General features: G+C 40.8%; 3 protein-coding genes across 10 annotated transcripts; all 3 read right to left on the reverse strand.

Moving 5' to 3' along the window:
• Positions 1 to 25: 25 nt before the first annotated feature.
• On the reverse strand, positions 26 to 2,247 carry tmem60 (transmembrane protein 60). Of its 3 annotated transcripts, none has more exons than XM_042705607.1 (2): positions 1,920 to 2,247; positions 26 to 1,179 (listed from the first exon to the last, which is right to left on the reverse strand). In XM_042705607.1, the coding sequence occupies exon 2, from the start codon at positions 1,128 to 1,130 to the stop codon at positions 732 to 734; it is 399 nt and encodes a 132-aa protein (XP_042561541.1). In that variant the 5' UTR covers positions 1,131 to 1,179; positions 1,920 to 2,247; the 3' UTR covers positions 26 to 731. The 3 variants fall into 3 exon arrangements, with proteins under 3 accessions (XP_042561541.1, XP_042561540.1, XP_042561539.1); XM_042705606.1 differs by having other exon boundaries at positions 26 to 1,183; XM_042705605.1 differs by having other exon boundaries at positions 26 to 1,183; positions 1,622 to 2,247.
• Positions 2,248 to 3,264: 1,017 nt separating this feature from the next.
• On the reverse strand, positions 3,265 to 9,563 carry immp2l (inner mitochondrial membrane peptidase subunit 2). 5 transcript variants are annotated; one of them, XM_042705609.1, is made up of 7 exons: positions 9,462 to 9,519; positions 8,123 to 8,150; positions 7,478 to 7,615; positions 7,009 to 7,112; positions 5,999 to 6,064; positions 4,279 to 4,381; positions 3,265 to 4,127 (listed from the first exon to the last, which is right to left on the reverse strand). In XM_042705609.1, exons 3-7 carry the CDS (start codon positions 7,610 to 7,612, stop codon positions 3,984 to 3,986), a joined length of 552 nt encoding a protein of 183 aa, XP_042561543.1. In that variant the 5' UTR covers positions 7,613 to 7,615; positions 8,123 to 8,150; positions 9,462 to 9,519; the 3' UTR covers positions 3,265 to 3,983. The 5 variants fall into 5 exon arrangements, with proteins under 5 accessions (XP_042561543.1, XP_042561542.1, XP_042561546.1 ...); XM_042705608.1 differs by lacking the exon at positions 8,123 to 8,150 and having other exon boundaries at positions 9,462 to 9,563; XM_042705612.1 differs by lacking the exons at positions 8,123 to 8,150; positions 9,462 to 9,519 and adding an exon at positions 9,425 to 9,447.
• A 3,375-nt stretch (positions 9,564 to 12,938) lies between these two features.
• Positions 12,939 to 24,198, reverse strand: LOC122130827 (dedicator of cytokinesis protein 4-like). Of its 2 annotated transcripts, none has more exons than XM_042705614.1 (19): positions 23,946 to 24,198; positions 23,564 to 23,624; positions 23,291 to 23,384; positions 21,751 to 21,899; positions 21,448 to 21,534; positions 21,170 to 21,274; positions 20,345 to 20,486; positions 19,622 to 19,788; positions 19,216 to 19,302; positions 18,797 to 18,973; positions 17,968 to 18,051; positions 17,565 to 17,684; positions 17,326 to 17,453; positions 16,888 to 17,008; positions 16,628 to 16,709; positions 16,247 to 16,356; positions 16,050 to 16,122; positions 15,224 to 15,291; positions 12,939 to 14,969 (listed from the first exon to the last, which is right to left on the reverse strand). In XM_042705614.1, exons 1-19 carry the CDS (start codon positions 23,966 to 23,968, stop codon positions 14,559 to 14,561), a joined length of 2,289 nt encoding a protein of 762 aa, XP_042561548.1. In that variant the 5' UTR covers positions 23,969 to 24,198; the 3' UTR covers positions 12,939 to 14,558. The 2 variants fall into 2 exon arrangements, with proteins under 2 accessions (XP_042561548.1, XP_042561547.1); XM_042705613.1 differs by having other exon boundaries at positions 21,170 to 21,277.
• Between the last annotated feature and the right edge of the window lie 23 nt (positions 24,199 to 24,221).

Here is a 24,221-nt window from a genome sequence, read left to right on the forward strand (position 1 = left end):
GTGGAGGCCAGGCATAACAAAGATCTTGTGGTACCAGCACATTTTATTTAGGTTACAATGCACAAAACAAACAATTCATAAATTAGGCTACTTTAATGTTAAATCAATCTCCCACATGTCTACGAGACATTATTAAATATCACTTCAGTATTTGTAAACCAAATGCCAGGTGGTATTAAATGCATAAAATGCCACAACAGTGGGACACACAGAAGCATTTAGTGCAAAATATCAGAGGAGTTGACATGATAAAATAGTTACAATACCAGTGTCCTGCAGTGGTTACAGTTTTCCCTCCCATCAAAGTCTTGTGGCAATGAATGGAAACCCAGACAGTGCATCCAAGCACCTCAGCAGATGGCGTGGGGCAGAAAGGTGTTATACGACACCTGTATGTGTGTGTGTGTGTGAGTGTAAGTGTATCGCTCATGTATGCTAAATATACACTGCCCCCACTGCCTACACACATTTTAGACTCTATCCAGATGTTTACGTGGAGACCCTGATCTTATTTTGACCTTACCTAAATGAGTCTGCACAGCATGCACAGCCCCTTACGCATCACGCCAAGTCATGTCTCTCTTTTGTCAACTTGGTCACTTTGGTAAAAAAGGCCTAACCTGCTTACAGGATGAAACTGAAATGTGGTGTTTGACGTTCAGTACTGACAGTTCAAGTCAACAGTAGAGACCCAGTAGAGCTGTGATTTCCCTGAACCAAAAACCAAGTCTTCAATCTCTTCTGAAGTGGAAGACATTGTAGCCAAGTTCTACCATGGCCCCAATCATCAATGCCCAGAGAGGGACAAAAACAAAACTCAAGTATATATTCGTTAGATTCTCGAGCCTGGCACAAAGTGTTAGACAAAATGCTAATTTCAGAAGCATGGCCACCAAGTACCAAATCCTCTTCTTCAGGTCCTGGGTAGCATTGTGTGGATCAAAGCCTGGCTTGCAGCGGCCCACCATTTTAACAATAATCATGAGGAGGAGAATAGTGTCAAATGTCCACACAGGAAGAAATATAAGAAACCAATTCCAATGGATCTTCTCATCGAGCTTCAGTACCAGCATGATAAGGAAGACCAGTGTAAATATCCAGGTAAGGAGCACCCTCTGTGCCAGAGACATGTTTGGGTCAGGGTTGCTGTCAACTTCCAGGAGCAGTGGCAATGTGTGCCTGTCTGTTATGAAGACAAAATGTTATAGCGTTAAAAAACGAAACACAATAAAGTCAAAGGAGGTCACTATACCTTGAATCAATCTCACTGGAAACAGAAAATGATTAGCAACATGGCTAACTAACTAGCAAGCCAAACAACCTTAATTCAAGCTAGATAGATAACAGGCAACTTAACGATTTAGAGGTGGAAGCTTGAGCTTAATGACTTGTTAAAATAAAGCTGTTGAGAGGATACGTGGCCATAAATGATACTTGGACATTGGAGATGGATGCTCTACATTCGCTAGTAAGTCACCGTGAAGGTTAGATAGCTAATTATTGGATAATACAAGTAGATCTGAGATCTAAGAGCTATCTAAGATCAAGTTAGCTTGAACTCATCTAGTTTTGTAATTTAGTTAGCTGCAAGTTACAAAGTAAGCTTGCTCACTAAAGTTACCTAACGATGGTTGTTCGACTAGCCAGCTAGCTAGCCTTGCCATAACCACTGGTGTTAACCGCTTTCACTGGCTATGTTACGTCAGTAAAGCTCAGCTATGATCATGCTTTTCATTTTGTTGTCTTGACAACACGAGACTCTCAGGGAATGAGCTTGTCTCCTTTCAACAACGGGCCAACAAATACGTCTATACATATATTATATGTAACATTAACATCTGCACGAGTTCAGTTAACTAACTTTAGCTATCAAATCTATCTAGCTAGCTCACAATGAATTTAGCCAGTGAGCTACTCACGTTAACAGCTGTCAGCTTACAAGGAAGTCAGAAAGCTGTCTTGTCCTCGATATCTTGAATGCCACAATGTAATTGTACGATATTAAGAAGAGCAACCGCTCACATATAATGCCATTTATTACTACTCAAGGCAGGCAAACTGCAGCTAGCTAGCTAGCTATTCCAACTCTAGTATCATACAAGTTCCAATTCCATAGACCTGCGTCATCATCTTGGGCGTGTTCAGAATTGTCGAACAGTCGTCGGTGCGTAATCTCTCTCCATCTATATAAATATATATAGAGAGAGAGAGACACACACACAAACAGTTTTTCCATATTTTATGTTTCAGACCTCTTTTAATGGATTTTGTTTTGTGTTTTGTTAATATTAAAAAAATAAGACAAATATTTCAGACATGTATTCAGACCTTTAATTATGCATCATCCCTCTTTCAATGGTCTTTGAGATGCTTCTGGAGTCCACCTGTACATTGGACATACATTAGGAAAGGCACACACCTGTCTCTATAAGATCTCACAGTTGATGGTGTATGTCAGAGAGAAAAACAAGCCATGAGATTGATAGAATTGCCCGTAGAGCTGTGATACAGGTAGAGCCTCCTTCATTATCAAATAGAAGAGATCTGTCCACCCAGCCAAACTGAGTTCCTGAGCCAGAGTTCCTTTGTTGAGATGGGAGAACCTTCTAGAAAGTGCAGCACTCCAGCAATCAGGCCTTTTTGGTAGAATGGTCAGATGGAAGCCATTCCTCACTAAAACTGCCCACTGAGAGGTTGCAAAAAAGCACCTGAATGACACGCAGACCATGAGAAGCAAAATCCTCTGGTCTGATGAAACTAAGATTGAACTATTTGGCCATAGTTCCCAATGATATTTGTGGAGGAAACCAGGCACTGATCATCACCCCATCAATACCATATCTACAGTCAAACTGATACTAAACGATGTTTTGTACAGGGACTAGTCAGGATAGAGGGAAATATGGATGCAGAAAAATATAGAGCAATCCTGAGTGAAATTGGTTCCAGAGTGTTCTGGATCTCAGGCGGGGGTGAATGTTTACAGTTCATCAAGACAACCCAAAGCATACCACCAAGAAAACACAGGAGTGGCTTTGGGGAAACTGTGAAAGTCCTGGAGTGGCCCAGCCAGAGTCTGGACCTGGACCCCAGAGTATCTCTGGAGAGACCTGAAAATGGCTGTGCACGACACTCCCCATCTAACCTAAAAACTTCCAGAAGATGTGCCAAGCTTGTAGAATCATTCCCACGATGACCTGAGGCTGTCATTGCTGCCAAAAGTGCTTTAAACCAAGTTCTTAGTGAAGGGTCTGCATACTTGCATAATGGCATATTCCAGACTTTTATTAAGAATAAATTAACATAACACTCCAAAAACCTGGTTTTGCTTTATCATTGTGAAGTATTGTTTGTATACTGATGAGGACAAAATGTAATCCATTTTAAGAGAAGTCTAAAACATAACAAAATGTGGAAAACTGGAAAGGGTCTGAACTTTCCGAATGCACTGTATACATAGTATGTGTATATAATACAGTGCATTCAGAAAGTTTAGAGCCTTTTAAGTTTTCCATATTTTGTTATATGGAACATGTGGGTATGTATATTTTTTGGGGATATATTTACCAGCACAAACTTTTACCAGCACAATGTCAAATGGCAACATTATTTTACCAAAAAAGAATCACTACAAGCACCTTAATTAACACTCTGCAGATCCCACCATTGAGTACTTCAATAGCAATAAAAGTCATAAATGGTTCAACTTAGTAGTCATAGTATTGTAAAGCACAGAAACATTTGAAACACTGATGAAATCCAGTTTTCCGATGCATGTTCTTAACCTAATGATGCTTTGTCTTTTTAAAAAGAAAAAACAATTCATTGCTTGAATAGGCACTGAGGAAAGCAGAGGATCAACACAAAAGTTGAAAGTTGAACTTAAAAATATTTGGAATTGCCACTTCACTTTCTTATAAAATGTTCCTTCTTCAGTTTGCAGCAAGTTGTGTCAGTGACAGTTTGTTTGTGTGAGATCTTTTTCAATCATCCTCATCCTCTGAGTATTTTTGGCTCCAGTTCAGCAATGGTTTGCGGTCAGTTGGAACATAGGGTTCTATCCGCTGCCATCGGTTGGGTGGCCAGATGATATGAGACGCCCTGCCATGAAGGAGCCCCTGGGAGACCTGTCATGGGGAAAAATGTTTTTCAGTTTTTTTTAAATGCATTCATTTGATTTGTGCTTGTCACAGATCGATGATGGGGAGACAAATGTCAGTGGTGCAGTGTTGTTTGTGACAAACTTGCTCCACTTTGTTCGAGGAGGGAAACACTTACGGGTCCAAAACTGTTGCTGTCAAAACTGTGGCCGTGATGGTCTCCTTCTATCCACAGGTGTCCATCAGGAACCCTCACATAACGGTTTTTATATCCTAGTGTTCTGGAGGAAGATACTGAAATTAATTTTCTGAAGTTAAATTATAATGTTATGAATTATAAATGTACTCAAGCGTCATGATTTATGTGTTCCTGAAACCTGAAGTCTTACTATGCTTCTGATGTTACAATTTGCTTTTGACTTACAGGTATCTAAACTTGCAATGATCTGCCCCCTTGAGGCCAATACAGTCCAAGCAGTATTACTACTGGTTGGTGATTATGTGTGTCTTCAAAGCAAGTTCATCAAAGCAATGTTGCATGCAAAGTGTATTTGCTAGGGAATATAGTTATATTGGAACATTACATACCCTCAACTGTTTCAATATTGCCCCCCCTGTGATTAATGAAAGATAATTCAAATGCTGTGGTTTAACCCCAAAAGCATTTCATATCCAAGACTGGATGGTGTGACATTTGATACACTTAGGAAGGTGAAAATGTTTTATTGCAAGGAAGCTAAACAATGGCAGTAACGGTGCATTCAGAAAGTATTCAGACCCATTCACTTGTCTCACAATTTGTTATGTTGCAGTCTTATGCTAAAATTGTTTAAATTCATGTTTTCAATCTACACTTTCCCATAACAACAAAGCGAAAACAGGATGTCATTTTTGCAAATGTATTAAAAGGAAAAATGGAAAAATCACACTGACATAAGTGTTCGGACCCTTTGCTATAACTCTTCGTCCCATTTCTCTTGATCACCTTTGAGTTGAGACCAACCAGGAGTCTTCCTAGAGCTGGCCACCAGAGCGATCGGGGGAGAAGGGCCTTAGTAAGAGGAGGTGACTAAATAACTCGATGATGACTATGGCTGAGCTCCAGAGATTCTGTGTGGAGATGGGAGAAAATTCCAGAAGGACAACCATCACTGCTACACTCTGCTATTCCGGGCTTTATTGCAGAGCGGCCAGACGGAAGCCTCTCTTCAGTTAAAAGGCACAGGAAAGCCTGCTTGGAGTTTGCAAAAGGACTCTCAGACTGTGAGAAACATGATTCTCTGATGAAACCAAGACTGTTTGGCCTCAATTTCTAAGCGTCATGTCTGGAGGAAACCAGGCACTGCTCATCACCTGCCCAATACCATTCCAACAGTGAAGGATGATGGTGGCAGCATCATGCTGTGGGGGTGTTGTGGAGGGAAAGCTGAATGGAGCAATGTACAGAGACATCCTTAAGGAAAATCTGGTCCCGAGTCCTTTGGGCTGAACTGGTTTGAACCCAATCAAAAATCTGGATAGACGTCCACCGACCCCATCTAACCTGACAGAGCTTGAGAGAATGTGCAGAGAAGAATCCCCAAATCCAGGTGTGCAAAATACCCAAGAAGACTCCAGGCTGTAATTGCTGCCAAAAGTGCTAAGTAAAGTGTCTGAATACTGAATATGTTAATGTTATATTTCTGTTTTTCCATTTGCAAAAATGTCTAAAATCCTGTTTTCGGTTTTTCGTTTTCACTTAGGACAAATTTGCCAAATTTGCTGGTATAGACAAAAAAGTGTATTGCAGTGCTCTGAATGTACTTCCAGTACTTGTTTCCACTGTACTGATTTTGGGATATAGGACTTGATCCTGTCATACTGCTTAGCACGAGGGATTGTTTACAGGTCCCACTTACTTAATGAAATCTCCCTCTAAGGCAATGACCCTCTTAATGATTTTCTGCTGAGGGTTCTTAGGAGACCTGGAAAAAAAGAAACAAATATTTAAAGCACAAAAACAGTTGTGTAGCTGTCTAAACAATCACTGATTATGAAGAATAAGTCCTGCAAGGGTCAAAGACCATCCGCCCCTCGTGGGCTGAACTGGATTGGATCACTTAGCTGAAGGGAATCATAAGGAAGCAAAACTAGTTCTCCTTCGGTCACTTTGTGAGACAAAGCTCACCTTTGGGGGACAACACGCATACAGTACTATATATTACTTGGTGGGACTGTGAAGATACTTTCTTTGCACTCTTGTGAGCATATTTACAGCCTGTGCAGGCTCTTGACACTTCAGCAAATAAATAGAAGTAAGTTTTCCCAACAACAGATTGTTAAATCATAATATACATATAATGTTAATGCTTAAAATATTAGTTAAAAAAAGAAAATCACTTTAAATCAAAACCTATATGCATTATTTATGCAGTTCAATCATTCTGCAGAACATTGTCACTACAGTGGCTTCATCAGTACAACTGAACATTTAGCTCACTTCATGGAAAATACAGATACATATCTTGTATTAGTATTCAGCATAAAAATACCGGGATATGAGTTTTGGTCCATATCGCCCAGCTCTATTCATGAATGTATTGTATATATTGTTTATATTATTCTGTATTCATTTTGATGCCGATGAATCCAAAGTATTTTGCTTAACTACTGCTGACTATTGGATTTACATTGATTTTTGCTTCAACTTCGTGTAGTCGTTCTTTTACAACTTGCACAACCAGAATGCTGAACCTGTATACTTAAGAGTATTTTGAGAATAGCTGTTTAAAACCTTCATATTGTGCCCCTAATTGTGGTTGCACAGTATCTTGTGACTGGCAAGTACAATGTGACAAGCACACTGTTTACTACACTCTCCTGTAATTAACAATTCATAAAACATTTTTCTGACATTTGGGTTACTTACAAAACAGAGACGACATCCCCACGCTGCACCCTGTAGTTTCTTACACTCCAACGATTCAGAAGTACAACATCAGATGCTGAACCTCCATCAGGATTCAAGGAGGGCTAGAAAAGAACAAATGGATATTGGATTCGGACCTAATTTCATGTCAGAATATGAGAGGAGCAAAAAAAACGAATCTGACGCAACGACCACGGTCACCATGGTACCGCCTGCAACTTGTTGATCATGTTGGCTGCACTTAATGACATCGCTTTTTACCCTGACCTGAGAAATGGACCTGGAGAAAGAAATCGTGGCCTTGAGCCAGTGAAACTACGGTCTTCTGTCTTGCTATTACTTATCAAATTTACAGCTGCACCCTCTGTCCTCTGGACCAAGTGTAGGCATAAGAAGAACACAGCTATCTTGATAATCAATACAGATGACAAATACAGGCAGTGACATGCAAGACAACAAGCCATCTCACCTGCATGGAAGCTCCTTCCACACGTGCTACATAGGCAAGGCGATCAAGAACAGTGACTGTCACTGGTACTGCTACAAAGAAGCCACTTACAAAAGCCTTAAAATATTTCTGACCAAATCTTGCTTGCTGAGCCATCACCTGTGGAAAGGGGAGACAAGAACTAAATGAATATGCCTATTATTCCTATGGTATACACTTACACATTCGTATATACACATACAAACTCTAAAACCTTTAAAAATGCTGTTTCTATTCAAACTGACTAAATCAGAGTTTGTCCCCAATCAAGCTTATTTAGATATTTGGTCCATTTGCGCATTTAAACTAATGTACGTAAAATATATCAAAATATGTAGAACAACATAAATGCACTTTGCTCAAAGTATGATGCATTACATGATTCATAATATAATGGTGTAGGGATATTTTTAGTTGTGACTAGAGACAAAACAACATTGAGATTTTCAATTCAGACTATGTGCAAATTACAGGGTCAAAAAGATAAAGAACATTGAGTTAATATTAAGCCAATTCTACTAACCTATGAACCTACAATATGCACGTATGTCAGTTCCAAACTGTGGAAATATTCTTAGATTGTTGCATTAATGTTTGTAGGTTTCATTCTTGCCTGGAATTACTTACTTAGAACAATATCTATTCTCCTGATCTTCTGTATGTTCATGTTGTGTTCATCATATAACAAGAAATACACAATTGTCTTTTATAACATGTCTGTCAGCAATACAACAATTAAGTCAAATAACACAAGCGGGAGTGTACAAATAACCACAGCTGTTAAATTGATCATGATAACCATAACAAGAGTTGTATTGCTGGCATAAAATAGTTCCAGAGAATAAACCAAACTACACAACACTGTTTCATATTGTTTTATAGCATCTCTTTATTGAATATGGGAACACCCATAGGGATTCATATGGTAAATGGGCTCTGTTTACAACCGACACTTGGCAATTTTTGATATCCAAACTGCTTTTGTCATGGAACCTTTTGCACATGGGTCATCTGAAACCATAACATGTATGCAGCCCTCCGTTCCTATGGTTTCTTATGTATAGCCTTTCCTTATTATAATTTACTGTTGGACTCCCTCCAAATTGGTGCTATAACTATTCTTCATGTAATCTGATGTAGGCCAATGCATTTAGTGTTAGTGTTGCTAATGACCATACGTGAAATCATATCAGAAGACATCACCCACAGGATTCGTATGCCATGTCATACCCTTTCCCACTGATTCTTAAACCTGCAACCTTAACCCCGCTCTGCATACTTACTGAACTCATCAGTGGCACTCTTCATTAACACATCCGATTAAGCTACACTTATTTTCCATCAGAGGTGCTTGGAGCAGTGACACAGACGATATGGAAACTCCAGGAGCAAATTGGTTTGACATTGTAAACAACGAAGACGATTCGGTAGGTGTATGAAAAACGAACAAACTGTTGCGATGGATCGTTTAGGAATTTCAGCCACACGCCTTATTTAAAGCACCCCCCCTTTGGCGACGCCACCTGCCTTTAAGAAGTGTTGTAAACTGGTACTAACCTTGAGTCTGAAAGTTGCTCAGAGCTGTCTGGTTGCTTCCCACGTTAACACTATTCCAATCAACTTACCCTTGTGTTTTGTCATGGCAACCGCGCGGTCGGACACTACAAAATTCAACTAAACATCGGTCTATGCACTAATGTTATGTAAAAACCGTTGAGCAAAAGCATAGAATGACATAACGCAAAAACACTCTAGCCCTGCAAGCCTGTTTACCTTTTCAGGCTAAGCTAATTATCCTAGCAAGCTAGCAAACGTTACGTTAGGCTCCGGTTCAGCGGTTCTTTCATGCAGTCACATTATGATGATACACTTCATTCAGTCCCGCATCACCACACAACATCACTTCGAAAATGTTTGTAGCTAACTCACTTGACAACTAATTTTGTGATCCGACTGGCCTACTCACCTAGCGTGTGATTCGCATGGTCCGTCTTTGGTGTTGAATGCATTTCCAGGTCCTAGAGAACACCACGTTCCTGCAAATCACACATAGGCGGAGCTCCGCCTTTTTTTAATCTTTGGGTGTTCCTCAAAGTCAATGAAGCTTCCTTGGTAGGACGGGTCCTTCTGAGTCCTTCCAAGTTGGGTCCTTCAGAGGCTAGGCAAGAGTCCTTCTCAGCATTTGGAGAACAAACAATGGAACAGTCTGGAGTGTACTGGGTTGGCCATAGGATTGTGGAAGCTTTAAGAGGATACTCCAACACATTCTCTGAACAATGGACTCCTTGGTAGAATTCGAAGGATCCTAGACATCGTAACAGTCATTCAGCGGGATTCGATGATGTAGCATCCTTGAAAGACAGCCGTCAAGGATCCTTCCTTGACTTGAGCAACATGATCTCAACATGAGGTATTTTTGGCGATGGCAATCTTGGGGGGGAAACAAAGTGACTACTGTCATACGAACAATTCGTGCTTTGGGACCCCCCAATGGACAGTGGTACATGTGAATTTGTTGACAAGCTGAAGGATATGGAACCAGCAAAGACAACGCCAGAAGCCAAAGAAACATGTTGACTGACAAGGTAGAATAATACTACAATATTACACAAATATGACTGCATAGTTTTATATATTGTGACATAGGAGATAAACGCTTACGCAACCAAAAGAATAACAAAAGTGTTTAATTTTGCTGAAATACTGCTCACGTTTTCAGCCTATACACATGGTTTTCTAAGCACTTGAATGTGTGTGTAATGTGTAATCTATGTTGTTGGAGACATGATAAAGGTACATAGTACATAATACACATTGGACAGTTTACTTTTGTATTACAAACTTCCAAGGCTTATTTGGCGTGAGATTGACAAAGACTGATCAAAAATTGGCGTGAGAGAAATTCATTTGGATGTTAGCCTAAAATGAGACTGGGCATCTGGAAAAACTACAATCTCGACAGGAATGACACAGACAAGGTTAAATAACGGGTTAGCGGGTAGGACGGGTTAACGGGTTAGCGGGTTGACAACTTTCTGAACACAGCCAAACATCAAGCAAGCACCACACAAGACATAGCAAGACAGCTAATACATTATTACTGACTAGTCCAACAGAAAGAAGGCCAGCTTGGCATCTGACTTGCATCCTTCTGTCTCTTTTATCTCTCGCCAACAAGTAAAATCCAGTCCAAGACTGACTCTTGTTCAGTTTCTTGCTCATTTTTTTAGTTGCCTCTGCCATTACGTCCATACAGAGGATACTGTGCTAGCTTCTTCTCATAGCTAGCAGAAGGGTCTAGTTGTTGTATGAGGTGGTGCCATAAAGCATTATGTACGTACTTCTTGCAAGAGGTGTCGTGCCCTGTCCACCAAAGTTACACAGTGCAATGCCAGGCGTATCGGGGGTGCTGTGGCAGTGGCCATTCTCCGTATTGCAAGTGTGCCACAAAAAATATTTTGAAGCAGTTATTTTAAGGTCAAATTGTTACATGATGTTGCTTTAATGCAGTGTTAATTTCGTTGACGAAAACTATGACGAAAAATATTCGTTAACGACCTTTTTCCCGGGACTAAGACGAGACTAAGACGTGACGAAAACGGATCTTTATAAATAAAAACTATGACTAAATCTATTTTAACTTTCGTTGACGAGACGAGACGAGACGAAAATGTTGGTGGTTGACTAAGTCACAATTGTTTTTTTTTTCTAAACTTGTATGCACATCATTGGTTGAATGTTGCCCGGTCCTGTATCTATCCCTCCTCCACATGCAAGTGACGCCCTAACAGACGTTATGATGGCTGAAGTTCAAGCACTCGGTACTGGAAGAAAAATAAGAATAGATATCTGGACAGTCTTTAATTATAACTTGACAGAAAATAACACAATGCACCGCAATAACCGGAGAGAAACCTTGTGGCTTCAAAATAGGTGGGAAGAACACAACAAGAGGCACCTGAAAGCGCACAAGACAACCCTGCTATTTATGCCAAGGTAAATGAGCTAGTAACTGTCAATGATAATTAGCTAATGTTAACTAGTTATTAGAATATATTAGCCAACGTTAAGTTAACTTCAAAAGGGCAGTCGAGTGTATATGTTGTGTCAGCTTGTACAACTAGCTAGTCATTTTCGATTGAAACCTCCCGTTTGGCTTGGCAAATGAGTTCCAAAACGTTTAGCTAGCTAACGTTAGCTAACTATGAGGTAGCATAGCTAAGTTATACTAGCTATCGATTGCTAGCTAAGTTATACTAGCTATCGATAACTAGCTAGTAAACGCATTGCAGAATGGACTATAGGACAGGCCACGCATGACATTAATCAAGAAAAAATAAATGAATACGTGATTGGTTTACATATCCTTGTCTTTTTATGCAATTGTTATTATCATTGGCATTACTTTCAACTCTCAAACTATCTGTCTAGCTAAATATGTTGGTTATCAGATTGCACAGCAATTCATATGGAGGATATGTGGTTGATTTAACTAAGGCCAGGTAGGCATAGTAGTTGTATTGTGTTACCACATCATTTGAATCTTCAAAATCTAGACTTGATATTCTCTTATATTTTAATGATAATACTGTTAATTAAGTATTGCCTTCAAATTATTATTTACGTTGAATTCATTGGAATTCAGCTGTAGGCATATACTAGGAGATCTGTATTTTAGAGACTAATTGCATCCACAGTTTAAGTACTGCAAGCTTGACTATTATGCCATTGTAGACACAACACAAGGGGTCCCCGCGCCTGAGAAGGGAAGTAAAGGAGTTTAATGTGGCTATAAGATGGACTTTTAAATGTGACTAAAACTAGACTAAAATGTAATGAGACTTCGTCGACTAAAACTAGACTAAAATGTTCTGAGTTTTCGTCGACGAAAACTAGACTAAAACTAAGGAGGATAAAAATGACTAAAAGTGACTAAAACTAATATGCATTTTCGTCTAAAGACTAAGACTAAATCTAAAATAGCTGCCAAAATTAACACTGCTTTAATGATATTAAAAATGAAAAAGAAAAATCAACCACATTATTTACTAAAGTCAAGCGGTGTACTTTTACACCCAAACTCTGTTGGCCCAATTGCTATAGGCTCAAAAAGCCTAATCTGGTTTAGGGCTGAGAATGCTACAACCCCCATGGCAACATAGAACTCATTTAATTTCAATTTCTTTTTACTCGGAATAGAATGAAAAAATCATACTCACATACTCATCTTTCCAGAACAAAGCGCAAGGGAGGAAAGAAGGAAGGAAGGGAGTGAGGAAGTGTTTCTCTGCTTGTCATTTCAAATTCAGTGCATTTCCACTGTCAATTGAATGACTTTAATTCAACAATTATGTCTGTTGTTCTGTATTGCAGATAGCACAGGGTCCTGGTGTCAGTGCAGATTGCCCAGTTTGAACAGAACAGACCAAATACAAATGTACAATCATTGTTACTGTAACATTTTATTGCAGTAAATTATAGGACCACTGAAGCCAGCTAACAAATCCACAATAATCTTCCCCACCCCATGTATCAAGTATGTGTAGGGTTTTCTGTGTATACTGCACCCCAGTGGTCAGATCTAACATTGGGTATGTTTAACATTGCATGGAGTCTGTTTAGCGGTCAATTGTAATTGTTCTGGTTATAATAGCAGTCGGCTCAAATCTCTTATCTGCTTTGCCGAGATGCGAACATTCCATTTCATACCCTGATGTGAAGTATCATTTACTTTTTTTAAACACTTCATTCTTCTTTCGTGAATAACTAGTAAGTAACCAATTCACCGAAAATTGAGATAAAATACCACATTCAGGTTACTTTTCCAAGTTGATATTGAAAGCAAAAAAAGACTCCATTACTTATTAAAAAGCCATTTCCTCAACAGAGTCACGTGGGAAGGATGCTCTTCAAACAATGTAATGCTGCCATTTGTGTCATATCAAAGACACCCTCACAGAACCACAGCAATTGTATTCTTATACTGTATATTGCTTAATGCTTTACATACATGCCACATGCTGCCAGAATCTATGCTTCTGCAAACTGCACATGAAGTACATCATAGAGCACAACTGAACACATTCTAATGAAGCAGCTCTAAATACTTGCAGCACTTAAAACGTCCGTACGTTTCTTTGGCACAACGTCAGCAATCCATACAGAACCATTACATGGCACATTGAAGACTAGTACACATTACACAGTTTCAGCCATAGCTTAAGAGTTCAGGGCATGTATGTATGTATGTATGTATGCATGTATAGAATAGGCATCATATGAAAGTTCCCACTGAAAAGAGAAATGCATGTTTTTTTGTAACAAAATGTGCTTTACGAAGTACTCACTAAGAACTTAATGTTTTAGAGGATGGTGTTTTGGTCAGGCAGTGAAAGCCTCTAATAGTGCAATGTGAAAGTATTTCAGTTTCCCTTCAAAAACCCAAAGCATTTAGCTTGTGAAAGTCATTACAACTACCTAACATTTAGCATGTGCCTTGTTTCAATTACACTACGAGATTACAAAAAAAGTACAGTTTTATAAATTGTTTAATATGTGCAATGCTGAGACAGTCAAGAAATTCGCAAACACAAGTCTAAAAATATTGAAGACTCATCAGATATACTGTCTAGGTTTTAGCACCTTTCAGCAATTCAGAAAAGCATTTCGAATGAGCTGCAGGACTAGCTGCACAGTGTGACCTTTGTGTAAGGCCAAAGAAGTACTATTGTTAACCATACTGTACATCAATATCATAATTATTAAACATCTATCAAAAATACATATGATTGACTAAAGCTGAAGTACTCTAAATGCAATGTGGACCTGCCAGATGTGTACATTTTGCAGTAAACTATTTGCCCTTTTTAAAACAGATAATCTTATTCAGCACGTTAAATCTCTTAATGGCTCCTAAAAATATTAAGAAATATTAAGAAACCCCAACTGTGAAAGGGTACAAATATGGCACACCAAACAGGTATATAGTGTGTGCTTTTGTCGCCTTTGCACCTTAGGACCATGTTAACCATTTACAATCTGAATCTCCAATGATACTGTGCTGTTATAGCTGTGAGACTTTACGGGGGACAGTCCGTTGGCGGGGTTCCGAGTGTAATCTGTGGCTGCGGTTCAGATATGGTTTAGGGGGCAGACCAGAGGTGTCCATACTTGGGGGGACAGAGAGGCTGTGAGGCAGGGGGGTGGCACGACGGGGGTTGTTGCGCTCATACACGCTGTAGGGAGGAGGCGTTTTGCTTCCCCGCCGGACGATGGGCTCATCCAGTGTGGTGACAGTCAGAGGCACTGGAGAGTCAGAAGGACCAGGATCCATGCTACAGGTCTCTGAAACACTGCAGCGGCTTAGGGAAGAGATGCCACTGCTGCAGCTGCCAGAGCGAGCCGGGGAGTTCAGCACCAAGCCACCAGGGGGCAGGCCATCAATGGGGGATGGTGTCAAGGGAGGCATGGATGCCTGCAAATAGAGAAACCATTAAAGGTAAAAGTTCAGAGGATCATATGGAAGTACAAGTTCAGGAGGATTATATCCAGTGTTATAATATAAAGAACACAACAAACACTATTTTAATTCTACTTAGTATGTGCTTTGAGGCAGGTCCTGTTCTAAGCTTTTTACATATGCATACGCTTCCCTTATACACTCCAGTCATCAAGGCAACAAATTGATCTGCATTGTTCAAAGTAGTAATCATTCCAGCATTCACATACCTTTTGGGGAGACTTGTTTGTGGGCATAGGTGAATATGACCTCATCCCCATGCCAAGAGATCCTGCTCCTGGAAGAATGGGAAACACGTTTATACAACCGGTTACGGCACAGGAGGCTGCATCTCAACGGCAAAACATGGTTACATTCTTACATAACTGGATAGAATAATGAATAGTTAAACAACATTTGCAACCTGCAGACCACTACTGTGTGTGACTAAATTAAATTACATGTCAAATTAGATTTTTAAAAGATAATTTTGTGGGCTGTGGGCTTGTGGACCCTTAGAATACCTGAATGAAAGTATGCATAGCTTTGATAGGAAAACAGTGTAAAATGGCAGAATCAGAGATGACATTAAGCTAAGTCTTTCAGCCTCAGGCAACTACGGTCCGGGTCACAAAGAGTAGAGCTATGTCTTGTCACATTTGACTCTTATTCTAAGATGTAGCATCATGGGACTAAAATGTCACTTGACAGAGGCATAGTGGTGGATATTTTTGGCTGGCTGAGCAGTCACATATTATACTTCCCAAAAGCCTGGAGGGATTGGGAGAGGTCAGATGTGTGACACATCTATAACACATCTGTATCAGTGTAGTCAGTAATTACAAAGTATGTAATGTTATTATACAACAAATATGAGGATCTATGCAACAAATATAACAAATATGAGGATCTTCCCTAATTGCTCATTAAAGGAGTTTAAAACAGCAGCATTTGTAATAGAATATGTATGTACTTATAAATAAATAAAGTGTTGAAATATCTTGAAAATCTTTGAAAACCTTTGCTCACTTTTAACCACATGTGCACACTTCATACCTTTCTCAAGTGTTGGGAGGCTTGGTTCAAGACGGGTTGATGTAGAATCCACAATCTGGAGTGGCATTGTTCTCTGTGAATGGGAACATTTGCAAAATAATACGTATGCTACTATATACATGTAAAACATGGAATCTAATAGCACTGTGCTAACTCTTGTGAGGGTATACTGCAATATGTGCTGTGTAAAGTCTTACTGCAGTTGGATCCAGTGGGCTGGGAAATATGCCAGCGCAGAGCCTGTCCCTTGGCGAGAGGCACAGGTTATCTCGAGAGTGCTTATGTTTGTCAGAGGGCAATGGAGACGCTAGGATTTAAAAACATATAAAACAAGAAGATATATGAGCACTATTTACAGTCAATGGCCAACTCCTTAGTAACTACTACTAACTCTCACTGGGAGCATCGGCTGGGTAGAGAGGTAAAGACTTGGGATAGTCTTTTCAAGCAGTAGTCACATCATTTTCATTTATTTTATTTAATCATAATGTAACTGCCTAGAAAATTATACGACACATCTTATTTTATGGGATATTTTGTGAAATGGGTGTGATTTCAGGGTTGTCATTTCAGCTTACCTCTGTTGCTGGAGGGAGCGGAGCTGTTCACATGGGTGGAGCCGGACTGGTTGGAGCTGAGGCTGGAGGTAGAGGGACTTGGCTAGTTGGAAAGGGAAAAACTCATAATTCAAGACTGTGTTCAGAAATTATCAGTGAGTTAATAAACCCAGCAATTATTCACGTAGACTTAAATTACAGGAGGAAAAGGAGGAAAGGAAAATGTCTAGGAGTAATTAATGCCAGGGGTAGAACTAGGGCAGATGTGAGGAGGCTCTTACCTGCATGTTGAAGACCTCATCAGAGCTCTCAGACTGGCCTGTGATGTTGCTCACTTCATTGGAGGCCTGCGATGACAGTGAGGATGAGGAGTAGCGGTTGACTGCTGGGTAGGTCAGCGGACTGGCCGCGCGTTAACACAGAACACAAGTTTCAGGATATGGAAATAATGGAGTACAATCCAACATTTCTACATAGGCCACATACAAAGGCCAACCCTTCCATTAACTGCAAGCATTTGCTGTTGATGCATATTATTTCTCCATGGCTGCTCTATGAAACTGGATTACCCTATGACTAATGATCACACCAGTTTAACCATCCAAAGACAGAAACCTCAAGAACCAGTGTGGAAGAGAGAGGCAGAGTCTTTTCCACGTAGGAAATTGAAGACCACTGGATGAATAAGCATAAAAGGTGGGAACACACGGTAGACTCACCTGCGCCTAATCACCATCCGAGAGCCGTCGGGGCTGATGGCGCTGGGCACCGGGGTCCTGCAGGTGCGTGGGCTTCCACTGACGAAGTGCATTGGACTGGCACGCACAAGGGCAGGGAACTCCTGAGGCTGGTCAACAGCACAAGAGGACCATGAGAGCAACACACTGGCAGTTATACAATCGAAAGGATTTAATACTCATCTTTCACGTTTCATAAATACTCATATATATACACCCACCTGTAGTCCTAGACTTGACCTCATCATATGAAACTGGTCTACCAGCTTTTTGTGCAATGGTCGCATGTCCTGTGAAACACACTTCTCATGCACAGCCAACCCAAACTCCAGAATGTTAGCCTAGAATGGAAGCAGAGTTTCTGTTACTTTACAGCAACAGATGAGCTGGACTAAGACTGGGACCACTGTGTCCCAATGGGCACTGCAGGCATCATGAATGTGGAAGAAGAACTCTAAGACTCCAAGGATTCAATGCTTTGAGTATTCTAATCTAATAACCAATTTAAAATAAAAAGAATTATCCTTAAAACTAAATCAAAGTACTATATCAATGTGGTTCACATAATAGATGCTATAGACAGATTATGAAGTTAAAAATACTGCCACAATACTTTACACTTACCTGCTCAAACATCAGCTCTCTGAGACGAGTGATCTTATCCCCATCTTGAGGATGATTTGCAATGTAATCTTTTGCAAAGAATGCCTTTTAGACCACACAAAGAAACAAAAAACACAAATTGCCTTGTTACTCAAGATGTCTCCAGAATGCAAACATTTCAAACTTTAATCAGAACTTGATAATTTATCATTTTATATCAGCTTTTTAAGGATGTTTCGAAATAATGGTAAAACAAATGATTGGTGTTTCACACCCCAATCAAACCTAAATGATTTTTAACATGTATGGTTATTACAGGCTGCCTGTTCAGTGTGACATTGAGAAGAACAGACATCTGCTGAGTCTTGAGCGATACTTAATCAGCATTACCATGCTGTGATTACAACATTATATTTTCCTCAAAGAGCACATTATATAAGACCTTTCTCCATGCCCTTGACATGAACACCCACAATTCTGCATAGTGGTTATTGCTGCCCTTCATTCCACAGTTGACAAGTCATATAAATGATAAATATGACTCGGGTTAATTTCCCATTGCAAAGGTTCACACAGCAGGAAACCATAAGGCTCCAGTCTGAGGCTCAATCAACGATGGGTGAATAAGCAGTTGCTAAGCAACAATCAGACACGAACACTTGCACGAGTAAGAAGAATTCAGTACATCAGTAATTATACTAGAAAGGAATCTGTACATTGCTTTAAAAGTATTATATGTCATATTTGTAAATGATGGTATTTGGCCTTATCGACTGCCCAGGTTGACCAACATGCTGAATGTCTGGTGTGGCACGTCCTGTGACCCTTAAGACCTTCCTCCTCTCCGTACCTCTTGGTAGCGTGCCAGCCCCCCATTAACAGCGGCATCTATCACCCCGTTGAGGCACATGGTGAGGGGATTGCTGTTCTGCATCTGGCGGGTCTGGCACTGAGCAATTAGTGTTCGGAGCTGCAGGTTCTTGTTCTCGATCACTTCAGTGGCGTTCTCCAAGGGGCTCATCTCAACCTAGAAACACAAAACAATGCAAGAATGGAAAGTAATGCTTTGTGTTATTCCGTGTAATAACCTCTTCACATATGGCATTGTTAAATAGAGATCAGTCAAAGTAACAAAGTTTTCGTTTTACATTGTCCATCTCTGTTGAGAGAAGACTTCATACTCATTGTTATGAAATCATGCAAAGGAATAACAATTATAGACCACTGCATTGCATTGAAATAAAAGGGTCTAGTGTATTGGCTTTTTACCAATTCCCTCTTCTCCACCTCAAACCAGCGAGAGATACCGGGCAGGCTCTGCGCCAGTGTCAGCATAGTCCGCTCTACCCACAGGCTCTGCAGATAAACACAAGGCATGATGACCAAAGGCACAGAAGTCACCCCAATAAGAGGGGATCATTTGCACAATATAATCTTGCAACAGGTCAGTACCATTTCAGGTCTTGGCCAACAGAAAATCAACAATTCCTCTATATGTAGAAGGTATGGTCAGCTGTCCCCAAAACATCTTGTCACAATATCTTGGGTTGCCAATAACTTTGACATGTTGATAGCTTGTTCAGAAAATGACATACTTAAATGCCTTTTTTTTTAGTAGCCACTCAAAAGTGGGGACAAATGCAATGAGATAAACAAACAAGGATGGTGAATGAACCTTGAACTCATTCTCTTTGTCCTTGGTGCCTTTGTGGAAAGGCCGATCATAGCGGAACTTCCAGATATGGTTGACCTTGTAGAAGCTCTTGATGTTGTTGGGCACCCCGTCCCTCTGCAGTACATCCTGACCTTCAGGGACCGGGCTCGCTGCATAGATCTGTAGGTCTAAGGCACTGGGAGTCAAGGTAGTACAGACGACCTCACACTCAACCACTCCAATAAAGCTATAGTCACACACTAATGAAATGTCACGCAAGGCAGAAAAAAACAACAGCTGTAGTTTTGGTATACATGAAAGCACAGCAACTCTTTAGATGTCGCAATATATTCATTTTAATGAGAGCATGCATGCACAATTAGTGCCAGGATTCTCTGTTATAATATTTTGAACTTTCATGTCGGGGTTTTTTTTTGGTGTGGAATTACACCACAATTATGGGTCTATATGCATTTTAACAACTGAAGCAGAAAAAGTAATGATATTCCAATTCTGTATGAACCAGTTGTATGTACTGCTGTGTGACCATGGGCTACTGTGACTGTGGTCTTGCAGCTAAGCGGAAATGTGTGATGAGTGCTGATCTCATTTAGCAGCACAGCCGCTGTGCACACTGTGTAGGAGGCAGTGCTGTGTGGTGTGCTCATACAGAGAGAGAGCAGAACATGCACAGCGTGTGCCGCATGAGGAGCAGAGGGCGTGTGAACGTGACGAGGAGGATACACTGGGCCTCCGCCTGCAGGATGGTCTGGTCGGGCGGGTTGGCGTGCTGCATGGCGATGGCGTGGGGGAACTCGCTCAACATTCGCTGCTGGAAGGCTTCTAGGCGCTCGTAGTCGTTGCCCCGGCACACAAACTCCTTATTCTGTGAGCAGGACAAGGGGTAGGGCACAGCCAAACACTTACATTATTGCTGGTTCCTTTGTATTAGTAGGACTGTTGCATCTGTTGGCATTTACAGGAAAAATCATACGACCTCATCATGCTAGATGCAGTAGCTGTACTTGCATGAAATATCCCTGCACATAACATAAAGCATAACAGGCAATATCTTTGGGTTCTATTTATTTACACACACTTACTGAGGCAGACTGTAAAGGACATATTTTTCTGCCAAGCAGTATTTTCTTTTTTTATAAAATATTTGAACAGGTTAACATGATAACCTACAGGTGAAATGGATACAAACAGTGCAGTACAAACAACTACTGCTAAGACATGTGATGTAGCCTATTGTTCAGTGTCACCATATGGTTGCAGAGGTGATTGCTTTCAATGCTTCAAACCATTGCACGTGGTGTATGAGGAATGAAATGTTTTACATTGTAGTTTCACATGGGCATATGAGCCCTGGCTATGACATAGATATTTACCTAATAAACATACAAAATGTTTTTTTTACATTGTGTATAATCACATGATAAACAAGTAAAATGTTATATTGCAAGAAATGACATTTAATTAGTGTGAAAAGACATTAACTGATTTCAAATAAATGTGTACTTATTCCAGAACATAGAGACGTCAGACATCAGAGAACATGTTTACCCGTAAAAAGAAGGGGAACTTCTTGCCATAGAAACCGATTCTGAAGAATTCAGGTTCCAGGCGCTGCTGATTCATTATTTTGTCATATAAAGAGGCTTCCATCATCTGCTGGCACAGAGATATGCACAATTTCTATTCAAAACAAGCTGTCACTGAATAGTAATTTTGGCAAAATATTTAACAAAAAAAATGTTTTTTACTTTTGTCATAGTCTATATATGTCAAGCAGAAGTTAAATTAAGTCGGTTAAACAACGTCTTGACCGATTTGCCACTTACCCTCATTTTACTGAGATTCCTGTAGTCGTAATAGACTTCGTACTGATTTGCCAGCTCTCTACACAGTATGATACAGTTCTCCCAACACTATAACAAACACAGGGAATACTGACCACATTAAAACTACAAACCAATAAAGCTGAAACCTCTGAATAAAATAAATAGTTTTCACTGTCATAGTAAACATTGAATGGCAAACATGTAGCTGTGTAATACAATGTACCTCTGGGTAGCAATATACCGGTATATATAAAATACATAAACTAGGCAAAGCTAGCTAGAGAATAACAAAGGCAGACTCACTTTTCCCCTGTCAAAGTTGTGGATGATGGTTAGATGGAGGCACTCCTTCCTCTGCCATTCGCTCTGCATGGGGTAGCCCAGGAACTCCCTCAGGGGCCGCTCAGTCCACTCCAGCAGCTCATCATACAGCAGCAACGTGTAGCCAGCCTCTGTGGTACCACACCACAAGACCACAGACTCAGGTACCACACCACAAGACCACAGACTCAGGTACCACACCACAAGACCACAGACTCAGGTACCACAGACACACCACAAGACCACAGACTCAGGTACCACACCACAAGACCACAGACTCAGGTACCACACCACAAGACCACAGACTCAGGTACCACACCACAAGACCACAGACTCAGGTACCACACCACAAGACCACAGACTCAGGTCCCACAGACACAACACAGACTCAGGTCCCACAGACACAACACAGACTCAGGTAACACAGACTCAGGTACCACACCACAGGACCACAGACTCAGGTAACACAGACACAACACAGACTCAGGTCTCACAGACACAACACAGACTCAGGTCTCACAGACACAACACAGACTCAGGGAACACAGACTCAGGTCTCACAGACACAACACAGACACAACACAGACTCAGGTCTCACAGACACAACACAGACTCAGGTAACACAGACTCAGGTACCACACCACAGGACCACAGACTCTTGGTATCACAGACTCAGGTCTCACAGACACAACACAGACTCAGGTCTCACAGACACAAGACCACAGACTCAGGTAACACAGACACAACACACTCAGGTAACACAGACTCAGGTCTCACAGACACAACACAGACTCAGGTATCAGAGACACAACACAGACTCAGGTAACACATCACAGGACCACAGACTCTTGGTATCACAGACACAACACAGACTCAGGTATCAGAGACACAACACAGACTCAGGTAACACAGACTCAGGTCTCACAGACACAACACAGACTCAGGTAACACAGACTCAGGTCTCACAGACACAACACAGACTCAGGTAACACAGACTCAGGTCTCACAGACACAACACAGACTCAGGTCTCACAGACACAACACAGACTCAGGTAACAGAGACACAACACAGACTCAGGTAACACATCACAGGACCACAGACTCTTGGTATCACAGACATAACACAGACTCAGGTACCACACCACAAGACCACAGACTCAGGTAACACAGACTCAGGTCTCACAGACACAACACAGACTCTTGGTATCACAGACACAAGACCACAGACTCAGGTCTCACAGACACAACACAGACTCAGGTCTCACAGACACAACACAGGACCACAGACTCAGGTCTCACAGACACAACACAGACTCTTGGTATCACAGACTCAGGTCTCACAGACACAACACAGACTCAGGTCTCACAGACACAACACAGACTCTTGGTATCACAGACTCAGGTCCCACAGACACAACACAGACATCACAGAGCACACAAACAATCCCTGAACTAAAGGTGCAATCCAGAAAGATAACCCAGTCATTTTAAAGGCCCAGGAGGCCTGAGGGGTGTTCTTTACCTGTGTAATTCTGGGCTTTGAAATGGAGGTCGTAGAGCTTGTGAATGTACCTTATGTACATCTCCTCTTTGTTTAGCTCAGTTTTGTAGAAGTTCTGTCAAGGTAGAGGAGATATTTAATCGTCTGATGCTTGTATTTTTTATGATAATGAAATGAATTACCATTAATAAATGTAAATTCCGTAAACATGAAAGATGTTGGCCATCTTTGTCTCCCTCATTTTTTGAATGCATATAATTGCGTTTTTCAGCAGAGATGGCTCGGCACACTCACGAGGAGGTTGACTGTACCGCCAATATTTTTCCCATCCACTTCTCCAATCTTCATGCAGTCCCTGGGGAACATAACATAACATCTGATGAGTGTGAGTGTTCTGCATCTGTCATCCAGGTGTTCATGCAAGCATGCACGCAAGTGTCTGTTCAAATGTACAACTCTCATTTCAAACGTTGTCATAATTCTTCTGTCTAAATGACTACACTTCATGAATGCACTTTATCACTTAGTCTGTCATGAGCACACACATGTCCTTAAGGGAAATCAGATGGACAGATGGGAGCGCCAGAATCTCATTAAGATGTGCTTCAGTATGCCTTGGAACCTGAGAAATACAACAGGACTCACTCAATTGTTTTTAAACACAATTCTTGTTTACCTGTAGTCAAGTAGCCTCTCCATGAGTCGAGTTACCGTGGTGATGAGGGACACTCCACTCTCCCTCCAGGTCTCGCTTTCGATCTTCTTCAGCAGACTGCAACAGAGAAGTACTTTTGTCCACCTGTCCAGATCTCTTATGCATATTTGAATTTACACTGACTTTAACACTGCAAAACGTCTTGACGCTGTCTTTACTATGTCTTCGCGAAAACTACTTTATACACAGAAAGTTCTACCCTGTTCTTCTCTGAATCTATGTATCTGAAGGATGTTC

This window comes from Clupea harengus, unplaced genomic scaffold (assembly GCF_900700415.2).
Source record: "Clupea harengus unplaced genomic scaffold, Ch_v2.0.2, whole genome shotgun sequence".
NCBI classification, from domain to species: Eukaryota; Metazoa; Chordata; class Actinopteri; order Clupeiformes; family Clupeidae; genus Clupea; species Clupea harengus.